General features: G+C 35.3%; 2 protein-coding genes across 2 annotated transcripts; both read left to right on the top strand.

Moving 5' to 3' along the window:
- The first annotated feature begins 226 nt into the window (after positions 1 to 226).
- Positions 227 to 11,146, top strand: LOC125852358 (kinesin-like protein KIN-13A). The gene is made up of 14 exons (XM_049532100.1): positions 227 to 408; positions 554 to 667; positions 802 to 1,039; positions 1,663 to 1,884; positions 2,468 to 2,659; positions 3,550 to 3,654; positions 3,738 to 3,815; positions 5,414 to 5,495; positions 7,129 to 7,291; positions 8,063 to 8,392; positions 9,317 to 9,535; positions 9,618 to 10,215; positions 10,322 to 10,387; positions 10,509 to 11,146. Exons 3-14 carry the CDS (start codon positions 854 to 856, stop codon positions 10,689 to 10,691), a joined length of 2,424 nt encoding a protein of 807 aa, XP_049388057.1. The 5' UTR covers positions 227 to 408; positions 554 to 667; positions 802 to 853; the 3' UTR covers positions 10,692 to 11,146.
- A 2,169-nt stretch (positions 11,147 to 13,315) lies between these two features.
- On the top strand, positions 13,316 to 14,979 carry LOC125852360 (uncharacterized). Its single transcript, XM_049532102.1, has one exon. It carries the CDS (start codon positions 13,603 to 13,605, stop codon positions 14,692 to 14,694), a length of 1,092 nt encoding a protein of 363 aa, XP_049388059.1. The 5' UTR covers positions 13,316 to 13,602; the 3' UTR covers positions 14,695 to 14,979.
- The last annotated feature ends 69 nt before the right edge of the window (positions 14,980 to 15,048 follow it).

Raw genomic sequence — 15,048 nt, 5'->3', positions numbered from 1 at the left:
AAGGTGAAATATTTCTTATCAAATATCACGAGGACTAAAATAAAGATATTCTAATAATTAAAGGATAAAAAATGCAATTTCCAAAGAAAAAAGGAACCATGTCAGCAAATATATATAACAAAAGAAAAAGTACTTTCCAAGGCACAAATATACAAAATAAAAATAATTAAAAAAATATAAATATAATAAATATATATAATAATTTCTTAGTCATGAAAATTAGAAATGAATTTTAGTTCATCATGATAAAAGGGATACTCTTTTTTCTCTCTCCATTATTATCATTTGCTTCCATGAATTCTCTACATTGAATTCAACCAAACAAATTTTAGGGCTTTTTATTTTGCTCTGTCGCTCTCAGATCTATTTCTGCAGATCGCGGAATTTCACTTTCTTCATCTCTATAAGGTACTGCAATTTTCATATTCATAATTATCTATAATGTATCTCTCTGTGTATGTGTATAATTTTGCAAATTTTAACTATTTTATGTGGTTGATTTTGTTTTTTATTGATGGATTTATGAGATTTTTAACATGCATTGTGTGTTTAGGACGATTTGAATCCAAATAATTGCGTTTATCGATTCATAAACGGAGTCGCTTTGTTCACGTTTAAGTACGTAAATGTGCTGCTTGCTGCTTTGATTTCGATTTTTCGCCTCCAGGTGAGTTTCAATATCATAGATTTGTTATTCAATTACGATCTACAGTTTTTTTGAGTTTTTTTTGTTGTTGTTGTTGGTGTAGTTGCTAAGTTTTGATGATGTGATTTTTGGTTGGTGAAATGTTGTTGTTTAAGTGTGTAATAACAGATCGTGAAATTGGCGCCGCAACGCAGATCCCAGCGCCACATGGGTGGCCAGATGCAGCAGAGCAACGGGGCGGCTACTGCTCTGTATGATCAGCAGGGCAATGCCAGCCCTGCTGGTGATGCCGGAGACGCTGTCATGGCGCGATGGCTTCAGTCAGCCGGCTTGCAGCATCTGGCCTCTCCAATGGCTTCTACTGGTGTTGATCACCGCCTCCTACTTATGCAGGTAATATTCCCTTAATGGCCCTTGATAAGTTGTTTAATATTGGACATAAGATGGTCCTGAATAGCACATAAGGTATATAAAGGTTTCATATAGTTGATCGGAACTAGTTTGAGATTGAGATGTAGTTGATGTAATAAAAGTTCCCTAGTGTAAAAATGAATATTGCTTACATTTTGTTCAAATGTGGACGTCATAGTTTAAGTACACGCAGTTTAGCACTGCTCAGTATAATTGCTACATTAGCTTAAATTGAATTGTCTCAGCTTTTGCCCACTGTAGTGTCTAAAAGCTCTTCTCAATATTTGGTTTACACTATTTTGAATTCACAAATAGATGTGACTTGCATGTTGTTTAGTGCTTAGTCTGAATGATTTACCATTCCTGTCATTGAAAAGTGCTCTGTGCTAAGCTCCACTGGCCTTAGTCTGATTGCATTTCTGGCTACTGTGAGTCACAACATTGAGGAGTTTTATCTAAGGATCAATATTGATCATTTTGTTTGCCTCAAGCCTTCTTTCTTACGCTTCTGGGTCATGGAATTTTATTTTAGCATTCTTGTTCTTGTTTGGATGTTGCCATATCGTGTTTGTTAATAATTGTGAAGCTTGGAATTTTATTTGAAGGGATATGGGGCTCAGTCTATGGAAGAGAAACAGAGGCTTTTCAAACTAATGAGAAACCTCAACTTTAATGGTGAATCTGCATCCGATCCATATACTCCTACTGCCGAAAGCTCCGGAGGTATTGGACCATCTGATGGTTTTTACTCTCCGGAATTCAGAGGAGACTTTGGTGCTGGACTTCTGGATCTGCATTCTATGGATGATACAGAGCTCTTATCTGAGGTATGGAAATACTAGTTGGATTCATATTGAGCACATTCATTGCTCCTGTTAGAATGTAGTTTTGCTGGGAACATAGGTTGGACTAGCAATCCTCTAGCTGGCTTACAACTTGATAGCCCTTTCTGCCATCAACCACACTCCATCCCCATCCTGGGGGTAAAAGAGAAAAGGAGAAACAAGACAGGAAAGTGGTGTACCGAGTATGTTTAATTTAAACAATGTAGTTGTTCTCTATTTGGAGTCTCTTTGACCATTCTATGGGAAGCTATCTAATAGTAGCTGAACTATCTCGTATCCTCTTCCATGTATAAGATTATCTGGATTACTACGGTCACTTGACACAAGAATCTTAATTATATTGGTTATTCTTAACAGTAAACTGTTTGAAAATTTAAGATCCGGAGATTATTGTGCAAAGATACCATATTGAAGTTAGAGCTTTTCACATACTGGTCGAAGATCTATGATGTAGTCTTATTGGCGTTGAATCTTATTTATGCAAAGAGTGAAGACCATAAGTGCTGCTTACTTGTTGTCTAGAGGCAATTGCTGTTCAATAATTGTTGCTTTATTCTCTGTATAGCATGTAATTTCAGAACCATTTGAGCAGTCATCATTCATGCCTGCACCGAATGGAGCATTTGATAATGACTTTGATGCCCCGACCCATCGGCAGCAAAAAGCACAACCAGACACTGATGCTGTAGCTGGGTTACCCATAGTTGAAAAGGAAAGCAACACAAGGGAAAACAATGTGGCAAAAATTAAAGTAGTGGTATGTCACTTGTGCATGAGCAATCAATTATGGGCACATTTTATGTTATGATACTGAAACATCATTGAGGCTGCGAAAACCCAGAGTTGTTTACATTTTCTGCGTGGTAAAGTGTGAACGTTTGAAATATCTGATCACCTTTGTGAACAGCTGAATTAGAAATATTTGTGGTTGTACTAGAAATGAGATGACATTTTTTCTCTTTCCTGATAGGTATAAACGAACTGATTCTTAGGTATGAAGATCCTCATGGTTTATTCAATCATGTGGAGTGTCAATTTAGTTGCCTATAACACTTGAAACAAGTTGTCACTTGCTTCAAGATTGGTGAGAAGTGAGAACTATATAACTCAATGGCCTACTTCCCATGCATAATTTTGAGGTCTCTAAGGCCTGTATTTACTTTTCTAGTTTCGCTGTGCCTGGGTAGTTTTGGAGAATAGGGTAATCCATGTGCAACTTGAAATAATAGTACGTACATAGATTTGGTAATTCAGCTGCATGACTCATATGTTGACATTTGTAGGTATTACATTATTATCTTCAATCCTCTTAAGCTCCCACATTGGTTTAAGTTATAGAGTAAATTAGCCTTAGAAGTTTATAGATATATGTTGTTTGGGGATGATAGCAAATTCCAATGTTTTCCAGTTTTATGGCGTAATTGGTAGTCTTTGGAAAATCGCATCGTAATCATATTTTTGTAGTTTCCCTTCCATGTTACTGTGTGTTGATTAAGTTTTATTTGTTTGTACTGTAAAAATATTTTGTTACTATTTTTTGTTTGATCTTTGTTTGACCCCTTTCTATGTGTCTCATGTGGCAGTGCAGTTGATATATTGAGTTACTTCCCGTCTAATATTCTAAGATTGATCATGATGTTTGTCCAGGTGCGCAAAAGACCGTTAAACAAGAAAGAAATTTCTCGGAAGGAGGATGACATTGTCACTGTGTCTGACAATTCTTCTCTTTCTGTCCATGAACCCAAATTAAAGGTTTGGAATCCATTGATTCTGATTTATGAATCAACCTATGTTTGAGACTAACTATGGTTTGTTAATTTGTTTCATTATTGAAGGTGGACTTGACTGCTTACGTGGAAAAGCATGAATTCTGTTTTGATGCTGTTCTAGATGAGTACATAACAAATGATGAGGTATTACTTTGTCACTTTTTAATAGAAGTTAATCACAAAGACGAATTTTATGTTTGTCCAAACAACAATTTTGAAAATGATACAGGCTGCCTTCAATCTTTGTCCAAAATAGTTGGAGGACTCTTCTGACAAACTCAAAAATATGTAATTGTCAGCAAAGTTCTTTTTTTCTCCATAATTTATGATTTATTGTCATGCCTAAATGCAAATAATTTTGATATCTAGGATCAACCTTTTAGGAGAATGGCATGATAGATGAAGATGTATCACAGAGAATTAAACTATGATGTTAAAAATGGGGAGTGCTTGCTCTGCGATAAGAAGATACCTAGAAAGACAATCATGAGATGAGCAATGTTATTTGAGAGTGAATTTGGCCTCTAAGATGAAACATATCCACAACCTTTGTGTTGTATTAATGTGATGGTAAGATAGTGTGCCTTTATACAAGATTGAAACATGATTATAAGTAATTACATTAGACAGAGTGCAAGTAACACATATGGAGGAAAAATGAAAGAGGGTTGAGATGGTTTAGCAATGTACTAAATGGACCTCCTAGTGCATAAGTCAATAGGTGTGACACTACGATGACAAGAGTTGCTAAAAAAGAATAAGGTAGACTAAAAATTATGTGGATGGAAGTTATTGTAATAACCTACAATCTCTCATAATCAATAGTTCAATACCGACTTAGCTAATAATGTAACATAATGAAAGAAAAGGATCATATAAGAGATGCCAACCAGTAAGATAAAACCTTAATGCTTTTCTGTTACACTTCCATTAGGTCTTTATTCTTTATTTAGTCTAATTTGGTTAGCTATTTGTATGTCAATGTGAACCCCTAATTTGCTTAAGGAAACAAATAGTTTACTGGAATTGGAAAGAATGGGATTGAATTGATTAAAATGGATTTAGAGGATTTATATAACTGACCCAGCTTAGATGAAGAGATTTTAGAGAGTATCAAATTATGTGCTATGGAAAAGGCACCTGGGTCAGATGGATTTCCTATGACCCTTTTTCTCTCTTTTTGAGTTCTGTTGAAGGAAGACATCATTAGTACTGTCCAATACTTTCACACTTATCAAACCTTTGAAAGGAGCTTCAATGCCACCTTTATAGCTTTAATTCCTAAGAAAGTTGATGCTTCTGAATTGAAGGACTATAGACCAATCAGTTTGATTTGGGGGNGGGGTACAAGATTCTTGCTAAGATACTGACAGAAATACTGAAAAAAGGTGGTTCACAAGCTGGTGAACAAACATCAAATGACCTTCATAAAAGGGAGAGAAATTATGTATTCAGCTCTAATAGCTAGTGAATGTATAGACTCAAGATTGAAGGGAGAAGAGATGGTATGTGCAAACTAGACATAGAGAAGGCCTATGATCATGTAAACTGGAATATTTTGTTGAGCATCCTTAGGCAAATGGGCTTTGTGAGCAAATGGTTCTACTGGATTGTTTTATGCATTAAAACTGTCAGGTTCTCTGTTTTTATAAATGGAGAACCAGTGAGTTTGTTCATGTGATTTTATATGCTTATATTCGAATTTTATGCTCAAACATTATCTTTCCTCATGCACTTCACAGGTTTATCGCGCCACTGTGGAGCCAATAATTCCTACCATCTTTCAGCGCACAAAAGCAACATGTTTTGCTTATGGCCAGACAGGTTTGACATATTTTCTTTGCGTGTTTTAATTTATTTTCTCAGTAGAAGCCACTCATTTATTTTCTCACATTTAGCTCATTAAATACTTTTTATATGTACTTTGGTGTTTGTACTTTAGGTCATTTAAATTCCACTGAATTTTTAGAAGGGTCCCGTAATTTTGAAATATCTTCCATTGGAATGTGAGGATGTCAAATGTTCTATTTACCCTTCTAAGAATTTCCCTTTAAAGTTCAGCAAGTATATGTTCATGCATGACTTACAAGAGTAGAAGAAAGTTACATCCTCTTAGGCACAAGTAGTTGAGCATCTACTGACTTCATTGATATCTCAAGGTGAATATTAATTTGAACATTGAATTTTAAATTCACAATTTTGTTGATGCTATTGGTAGCACATGAAGTCTGCTTACAATTTTCTTCATCTGAATCTGAGATCACCTTCAGAAAAAATATATCTAAATTTGAGATTATCTGGTTTTCGAGTTTCCAGTTCCTTGCTTTCAGGTTGACGTTTGCATGTTTCTGAACCCTTAAATATGTGACTTTTACTACCAGAAAAAGAGAAATTGTTTAGGATCTACACTTGTTGGACCAGAATGCTTATAAACAGCATTAATCTAGTCGATGTTAGATTATTTTATTCATCTTTTCGTTCTGGACTTGAACGATTTGTCACACTTATTCTTCATATTTTTGCTTTTAGATGTTTGAAATTATAAAGTACATTATGATTTTCTGCCCTACATCTTTCTCGCATGGTCAGGAGTAGAGTTGTCAAAATGGGCTTGGCCCGCTAGGCCGGCCCAACCCAACCCTTGAATTAATTGGGGTTGGGCCTAATTTTTTTGGCCCATTTAGGAATGAGGCTTTTTAGCCTAGCCTCATTTGTCCTGCTAGCCTCGTAGGCCCAACTCGCAAGCCTCAGAGGCCAGCCTGTGGGATATGAATATTTAAAAATATTTTTTATATATTTTTAGTAGTGTTTTATTTGTAAAGTTTTTATCAATAAATATTTTTAAAAATAAAAAATCAAGTCTTTTAAACTAGCTAGTTTTTTGTGGGAGGAATGGTGGAATGATCAACATTTTTCCGCTAAATCTTACATTGACTATTATGTATTTTTGTTAGTATTCACCGAAGTGTGTGATTCATAAATGTATTTTTGTAAGTATTCACCGAAGTGTATGATTCATAAATGAAAATTTGTATGTATTGATGTCGTGTTCATAGACGTCAACGTTCGATACTCTTAGATACTCTTTCTAAGAGAGTAATATTGTTCATTTTTTTTTTGAAGAGCCAACCCGTCCCAACCCGTGGCCCGCTTAGGGCTGGGTTGGACTGCTATTTTATAGGCCCTTTAATTAAAAGGGCTAGCCCGTCCCAACCCATTTAACTCTCTAGCCCGTTAGGGTTGGGTTGGGCAAGCCCATTTTGACAGCTCTAGTCAGGAGGGAGTTACATGTTTTACTGTACACGCGATTTTATGAATTTTTCACCGTCTTTGGTTTAAAATTTCTGCTTCTTATCACTGCTAGTTTCTTTGTATTGTTGGCTGTTGCTATTGTGGGCAGCTCCTCAATCGGTTATTTCAGAATTGATGTTTTTTCCTTTCTTTCTTTATGGTTCAGGTAGTGGTAAGACATACACAATGCAACCATTGCCTCTCAGAGCTGCAGAGGATCTTGTTAGATTGTTGCATCAGCCAATTTATCGTAATCAGAGGTTCAAGTTGTGGCTCAGCTTTTTTGAAATATATGGTGGGAAACTGTTCGATCTTCTCAGTGAAAGAAAGTTAGTATTCTTACCTGCATTGAAAAGCTTTCATTTGATTGTCTATAGATATTATAAATGGGTTATATTCTCTTTTCAAGTACGTTGTTGCATAACACAAAAATGAGAATGGGCAATATTGAGCCTCTGAATGGGTCTCCAACATTCATTCTGTGGTGGTATCTAATCTTGTAGAAAATTTTCCACAAAAGATAAAGGAAGATAAAAACAGAGAGGAAGACACTTGAAGGCCTATGTGTCCTAAAGGATTGATGACAAAAAACATGTCAATCCAGTGGTCGAGTGTGTTGTCTTGGTTGTCCAATTGCTTTTCTTTTTTTTAAATAAGTAATTTTGTTAATTAACAGTACAAAGGGGGTATTAATAGAGTTCAAAAGTCCCTGGCTGACTCCCCCAACGAGTTAAAGTAAGTGAAAAAAATTCGATGATTTTATCAAAGCTATTTACAATGTTTCTACCAAAAGCTTAATGGTCAAAATGCATTTAAGATCTACTTAAGAAATAGTCCTCTTTTTGCTACAAAAGTTCTACAGTTCCTCTCTACCCATACAGTCGATAATATGCATAAAGGAATGATTTCTTAATCTTGTCTTCGTCTCTTCTCCACTATCTGCCCTTGCCAGCACCACAATATCATTTTTAGTAGTCTTAGTTGTCCAACTTATTGAAGAATAAAGGATTGTCAAACCTATAGTTTTGTTTTATCAATATGGAACTTCATGATCGATACACGTATATTTCATTTTTTTTCTGAACATTGCTTTTATATAGGAAACTCTGCATGAGAGAAGACGGGCGTCAGCAGGTTTGCATTGTTGGGCTCCAGGAATTTGAAGTTTCAGATGTACAGGTTGTGAAAGAGTTTATTGAGAGAGGAAACGCTTCAAGAAGTACAGGCTCCACTGGTGCAAATGAGGAATCATCAAGATCTCACGCGATATTACAACTTGTCGTCAAGAAACACAATGAAGTAAAGGACACTAGAAGAAATAATGATGGAAATGAATCCAAAGGTGGGAAAGTCATCGGAAAGATTTCCTTTATTGACCTTGCAGGTAGCGAGAGAGGTGCGGACACTACTGATAATGACAGACAAACAAGGTACCTTATTATGGAATGAATCTGGCTGCTTTTTATATTATACCTTTCAGGGAATGCCTAGATTTCTTTCTTTATAGTTTGGTTCTAACTGGCCAAAGTGAAAACTAGGTACATCTCTACAATAAAAATTTAACATACTTGACACAGTTAGGAAAAGAACTTTTCCAGAGTAAAAAGTACCATCCCTTTAGCATTAAGTACATAATAGTAATATGGAACGTACAACTCTCTTGAATTTTGTCTGCAAAAGTAGAAGGAAAACAAAAAAGAACCAAGAATGTAGAAAAAAAAGATGTAGCCTTTTCTCGTTACTGGAGTAATCATTCAGTACCATAGGCATTCTAGTTGAACTTATTTTAACACTATAGTGGTTCTACATAATAACTTCTTGAAATAGACTTATCCCCCAAAAAAGAGGAAAGAAGGTCTATTTCAATAAGTTATTATGCAGAACCACTATAGTTTTATAATAAGTCCAACTGGAATGCTTATGGTACTGAATGATTACTCCAGTAATGAGAAAAGGCTATGGCTTTTTTTTTCTTCTACATTCTTGGTTCTTTTTTGTTTTCCTTCCTATTTTTACAGACGAAATTCAAGAGAGTTGTATGTTCCATATTACTATTCTGTACTTAATGCTAAAGGGATGGTACTTTTTACTCTGGAAAAGTCAAGGTTCTTGACTATGTCAAGTATGTTAAATTTTATTGTAGAGATGTACCTAGTTTTCACTTTGGCCAATTAGAACCAAACTATAAATTAGCATTCAACACTTGGAACTCGTGTGATGCATAAAACGTGAATTCTCGATCTTTCCTTGTTTTCCCTCCCCCCTGCCCAACCTAAATTGCACTTCTATGGCCCTTTTCTGCCAATATGTTGAAGTAGCATATCTCTGAAATTGACATTCTTGTTTGGTTTTAGAATTGAGGGAGCAGAAATTAACAAGAGCTTGTTAGCTCTTAAAGAATGTATTCGTGCTCTTGACAATGATCAGCTTCATATCCCATTCCGTGGGAGCAAACTCACTGAAGTGTTGCGTGACTCCTTTGTTGGCAACTCAAAGACAGTTATGATTTCCTGCATTTCTCCTAATGCTGGATCATGTGAACATACACTCAACACATTAAGATATGCAGACAGGTAGTTCTTGCCTTTTTTGTACCAGTAGAATGTTTTTTTCATTTTTATTATGTCGCTGAACCTATTAACATTGTATTTACAGGGTTAAAAGTCTATCCAAAGGTGGAAACAACAAAAATCAGAGTGCAAGTGTAACAACTCCAACATTCAAGGAACCTTCTCTACCGACTACTTTGGCTGCTTCTGCTGAGGCAGAAGATGCTTATGAGCAACCTCAAGAATCTAAAGTATCAGAAGCAAATAGAAGAGTTATGGAGAAAGAAACAACGTCATACAATTCCGCTAATGTTTTTGATAAACAACCCTCTAGATTTTCTTCAAATCAAACGTTCAATGGTCAGGACGATGGAGGGACAAATTTTGGTGGTATGGATAGGGACAGGTTTGAGGCGAAGAATAGCTATGGTGTCCCAGCTGGTCAAAGAATGCAGTCTACATCAAATTTGCAGAGTTCAACTGATACAGAAGACAAGGTGCAGAAAGTGTCTCCACCTCGGAGGAAAGTTTCTCGTGATGAGAAACCTGAAAAGCCAGGAAAATGGTCAAGAAAAGATGCCTCGAGCTCTGAGTCATCCTCTATGAGTTATAAACAGCAAAATGCAAGTATAAGAAGTGTTGGATCGGGACAAAATGAACCTTCTTCGCCCCCTCATGATGATAATATCAATGAATTACTGCAGGTTAGCCTATGAAGCTCTTTTACTTCTCATCTCGTAAGATATCCTCATTAATAACAGTTATGACCTTTTTGATGTCGGTGTAATTTTCCTCTTTCTGCTGTAAAAGGAAGAAGAGGCCCTGATGGCTGCACACAGGAAAGAAATTGAAGATACGATGGAGATTGTTCGTGAAGTAAGAAAATCCTAGTTTTTCTGGTCTAATGAAGTTCTTAGCACTTTATCATCATCTCTTTGCAATATTGGGAATATTGTTCACTTGAGATAATTAACATATTGTTGCTTTTCTCTGTCAGGAAATGAAACTGTTGGCAGAAGTTGATCAGCCTGGAAGTCTCATCGACAATTATGTAACACAATTGAGCTATGTGTTGTCGCGCAAAGCAGCAAGCCTGGTCAGCCTCCAGGCTCGTCTTTCCAGATTCCAGCATCGACTAAAAGAGCAGGAAATACTGAGTAGAAAGAGGGTACCGCGCTAGACAGCATTCGAGCTTTTAATTGAAGTGACCGTCCTCTTTCTCTCTCTCCCCGCTCATTTGTACAACTCCGCCTTTTGTATTATTCAAATTGTTGCCAATACACAAATCATTTGGTTAAATTACAATGTGCATATGAAAACAAATTGTATGAAAGGAACTATAGACGAACGACTCATGCTATACAACTAGTGAAGCAAACTCATCTTCATATACTCCGGGCAAGGTAACAGGGAGTTTCAGAGCTTTTTAAATTTGTTGTGATCAAATTTGGACTTGTCAAAAATGTGGACAGAAATCCATATCTATTACTGTGTGTTGTCGAATTCCATGTTGTGCCATAGGTTTCTGGGAAGTTAGATGTTCAATTGTAACTAAAACTTTTACTATTTGTTCTCTTGTAACAACATTATTGATTCGATGATTTCACTGTGTATCAAGCAGTTATGTTTTATGTCTATTTCACTTATATTATATAAGTTCAAACCTCAAGATTATTTGATATTAATAAAACTGTTTCTCCTAACGGAGGCATATGCTTGCTTTTTTGGGCTAGTCAGGCCCTCCGGAAGTTTGAGTCAAGACATTGACAACTAACTGCACAGCAGCTAAAAATAGTTTGCTGGGGGGCGTTGTAACGGGTGAAGTTAGGGTAAGTTATCTACATCACATTCCTTGAGATGTAACTCCTTTCAAACTCTACATAAACGTGGAATGCTCTACGTACTGGACCATCATCTTTTTTTTTTCCATGCCGGAGGAAATTACATATTCAAATCTGCCAATCTGGGTAGTAATAAATTTCTTAACTAAATCTGAAGTTGACTACATGGATTCGGTAGTTGTGAAAAATTTCCAAAAATTAATTTAGTAAATAGAGTTACATAATGTTGAATTTCTTTTTCTTAAAAAGAAAAAAAAAAGCTTTACCTGTGGGGACCGCCTGTAGGAATCTTATACAATTCTCCCAATAAAAGGATTTAAAAAGGATCTTCTCATTTATATTGGGTTGTCACTTGTCAGCATTAATTTAAGGTTAGACGACTAAGTATACAGTACGTGTCTGATTTAGTACAAGTCAAAGTGAAACTAGAATAAAGTCCTTCTAAGATGGATAGCTAGGGTGTGTTCCGTGCGAAGAAAAATGCATTTCATCAAAAATATTTCTTGAAAAAAAGTTTTTTTAAAATAAATAAGTAGATAGTTTGGGTGTGTTCGGAACAGTGGAGAAAATAAGTTGCTTAAAATTAAAAAAAATTGACTTCCTTAATAGAAATTAAGTAATAAATTCTATAAATGACATTTCACATGATAATGTTCACCCCATCCCCATTGGCACCACCCAACTCTCACCTCTCATAATAATATTTGTCTAAATTGTATATAAAGTATTTCAGGATAATACTTTTCGAGTTTTTGTATATATACCAAACACAAGAAAATAAGTCAGATCCACTTATTTAAACATTTTCCTTCATATACCAAACACACCCATTCTTTATCTTCTGTATATCGGTAAAAGATACCATTTAACTTAGCATGATGTTTACGAAAAAAGGAAGACTTGAAGCTTGCAGTATAAAACAATCCTTAGACATTTGTGTGGGTGTGAACCATGTATTAAGAGTGGAAGGAAAATTTTAAAGTCAAATTATTTCTATCTATATTAACGTGACATTCCTTTTAGAACGGACTAAAAAGAAAATGTGTCACATAAAATATAACGGAGTGAATATTATTCTAAAAACATTTAAGTAAGGTTCGATGAAAGCTAGTATGTGTCTGACTCGGTATACATTCCGTGTCTGTCGTCTAATTCCGTATACAGTATAGTGAAATTAGATGAGTCCTTTTTTAGAAGGATATTTAGTTTACCTAAATTTGCTTGAAGAGATAAGTGTATTATAACCAAATGCCTTGCAAAGAATTTCTTTCTGTTTTCCCAGCATATACATTTTAGATAAATCAAAGCCTGAGGTGAAGATTAAACTAATATGATTACTTCCAAGGCAGGAAAAACACACACACATACACAAACACACACACACCTACTTTAAGGTATAGTATTTTGGTGCTTAATTATCAATACATTTTAATTTTTATGATATCTGACTAAACATATTATTGAACCTTCAATTAATTAAAGTGGTGCACTTTTATCCTGCTTACTTTTTTCCAAATTTATCAAATTATCAATCATAACACTATTTAACAGACTGTGTAACATTACGTATGTATTATTACTACTCAATATTTGAGGGTAATATAGTTTTAAAAATAATTAAAATATAACATATTTTTCTAGGCGTAAACACACATTTATGTTAATTAATTAAAGGTTAAATATACTTGGTCAGATACTATAAGAACCAAAATAAGAGTTCACCAATAATTGAGGGACCAAAAGTGTTATTGTTCTCTCTTCTAAATATAGTCAACACACGCATCAACTACATATACTATGGTTTAATTCAAGATTTTAAAATGGTTCTCTATAAAAACGTAAGCGCGGATTATGGCACAAATTAAGATGGTGGAAATGGTCAAATTATTAAAACCGTGTGTTAAATATTCATCTACAAATATCCCAATCTAACTTTTATGTACTTCAAAGTTCAAGACAAGAATCTTCAGCAAAATAGAAAGGAGTAACCTTTTTTCCTTTTGAAATATTTATTTATTCTGAATTTTAACAATAAGCAAAGAAGATTAGCATGAACCCTACACGAGCAGTCAAGCACAAATAGAGAAATAACTTCATAATACAGCTGTTATAGTTGCAGTTTTTTTTAAAGTCACCAACCATCTTTCTATCATTCAATTTTTAGAATTGTTTTATTGGACAATATTCAGTTATAGTAATGTCGTTTCTCCCCATACTCATCTTGTGAGATTACACGGGGTTGTAGTAGTTATGCGTTTCTCAACTATTCTTGCCTTTCTTTGCCCCAGGATTATTTTTGAATTAATACAAAAACAAGAAGGCATATACATATTGGCTGATAGAGAAGTCAGAACTAAAACAATGGCACGTCCTTTCAACACCTTTGCTCTCAAGCTACAAGTACACTGCAAGTATTGTGCAAGGGAACTGGAAAAGGAGCTGCTAAATATCAAGGGGGTTCGTTCGGTGAAAATCAATCAAGAACTTGGAAAAGTAATCATCTCAGGCAAAGTAGACCCTGGAAAGATCCTAACCAAGTTTCAAAAGGTTGGGAGAGAAGCAGAACTCTGGTGTGAACAAGAACGACCTCTTAAAGATGTCAACGCGCTATCAAAAGTGATTGATCCACTGAATGATCCTGACATTATGACACAACTAGAGAAATTTTCTGATGACCCTAGTGTTAAAAGTGTGGAGGTGACCAAAACTATCAAGGTGATTTTGAAAGGGGAATCAAGAAATAGCCCTAGTGAAAAAATTGTGGAGATTAACACCACCACCAAAAATGTGAAAGAAACCCATGATCAAGTGTTTCCACATGATCATTGTGATCATTCTCATGGTGGTGGACTTTGTGGTGCTTCTTCATCATGTTGTGGTGGTCACTCTGCTATAAGTCATAATCTTAATCATGGATGTTGCCAATATGGTAACACTACTAGTTTGGGTCCTTGTTGTGCACATGGAAGAAACTCATGTTATTACCATAGCCAATATGGTAATAATCCCAACTCTGGTCCTTGTTGTGCACATAGCAGAAACTCATGCTATAATTACTATGGGCAATATGGTAATACTGGTTATGGTTCTTGTTATCCAAATAGCATTTCTCCATCAGAAAGAACAATATGGACAAATGATAATATTCCCTCAGCCCCACCTTTGCCAGATGACTATTATCAGGTGCCATCATCCTTGGCAATGCCCAATGATTATTATCAGGCACCACCACCATTCTCAACAATGCCAGATGAGTACTATCAAGCAGCACCATCCTTGGCAATACCTCACCCCTATTACAGTTTCTTAAATGAGAATAAGAATGGCTGCATAATTCTATGATTTTGCACATCTTATTTATCAAAAGAGGGTTGTTGTTTGTACGTGTGTGGGTGTATATATGTGAGTGAGAGGAAAAAAGAAACACAGAATAAGTGTAGTAGTTATTCTGTATATAACTCTATTTTGTAACTACTTTGGTAATTTTTGCTCCTTGTGTGTGTAAAAATGTGAGAGGGGGAAAAAGAAACACAGAATAAGTGTAGTAGTTATGGTGTATATAACTTTATTTTGTAACTACTTTGGTAATTTTTTGCTCCTTGTGTAAATATTCTTTCGACTCCACTTTGTTAAATTCATTAACAGTGTCCATTACGATGATCGTAAAAAGCACTATTCCAGTAATTGAAATCCAAA

This window comes from Solanum stenotomum, unplaced genomic scaffold, assembly GCF_019186545.1.
Source record: "Solanum stenotomum isolate F172 unplaced genomic scaffold, ASM1918654v1 scaffold34168, whole genome shotgun sequence".
Lineage (NCBI taxonomy): Eukaryota > Viridiplantae > Streptophyta > Magnoliopsida > Solanales > Solanaceae > Solanum > Solanum stenotomum.
The sequence above is the reverse complement of the archived record's forward strand: the minus strand, read 5'-3'. Positions and strand labels throughout refer to the sequence as shown.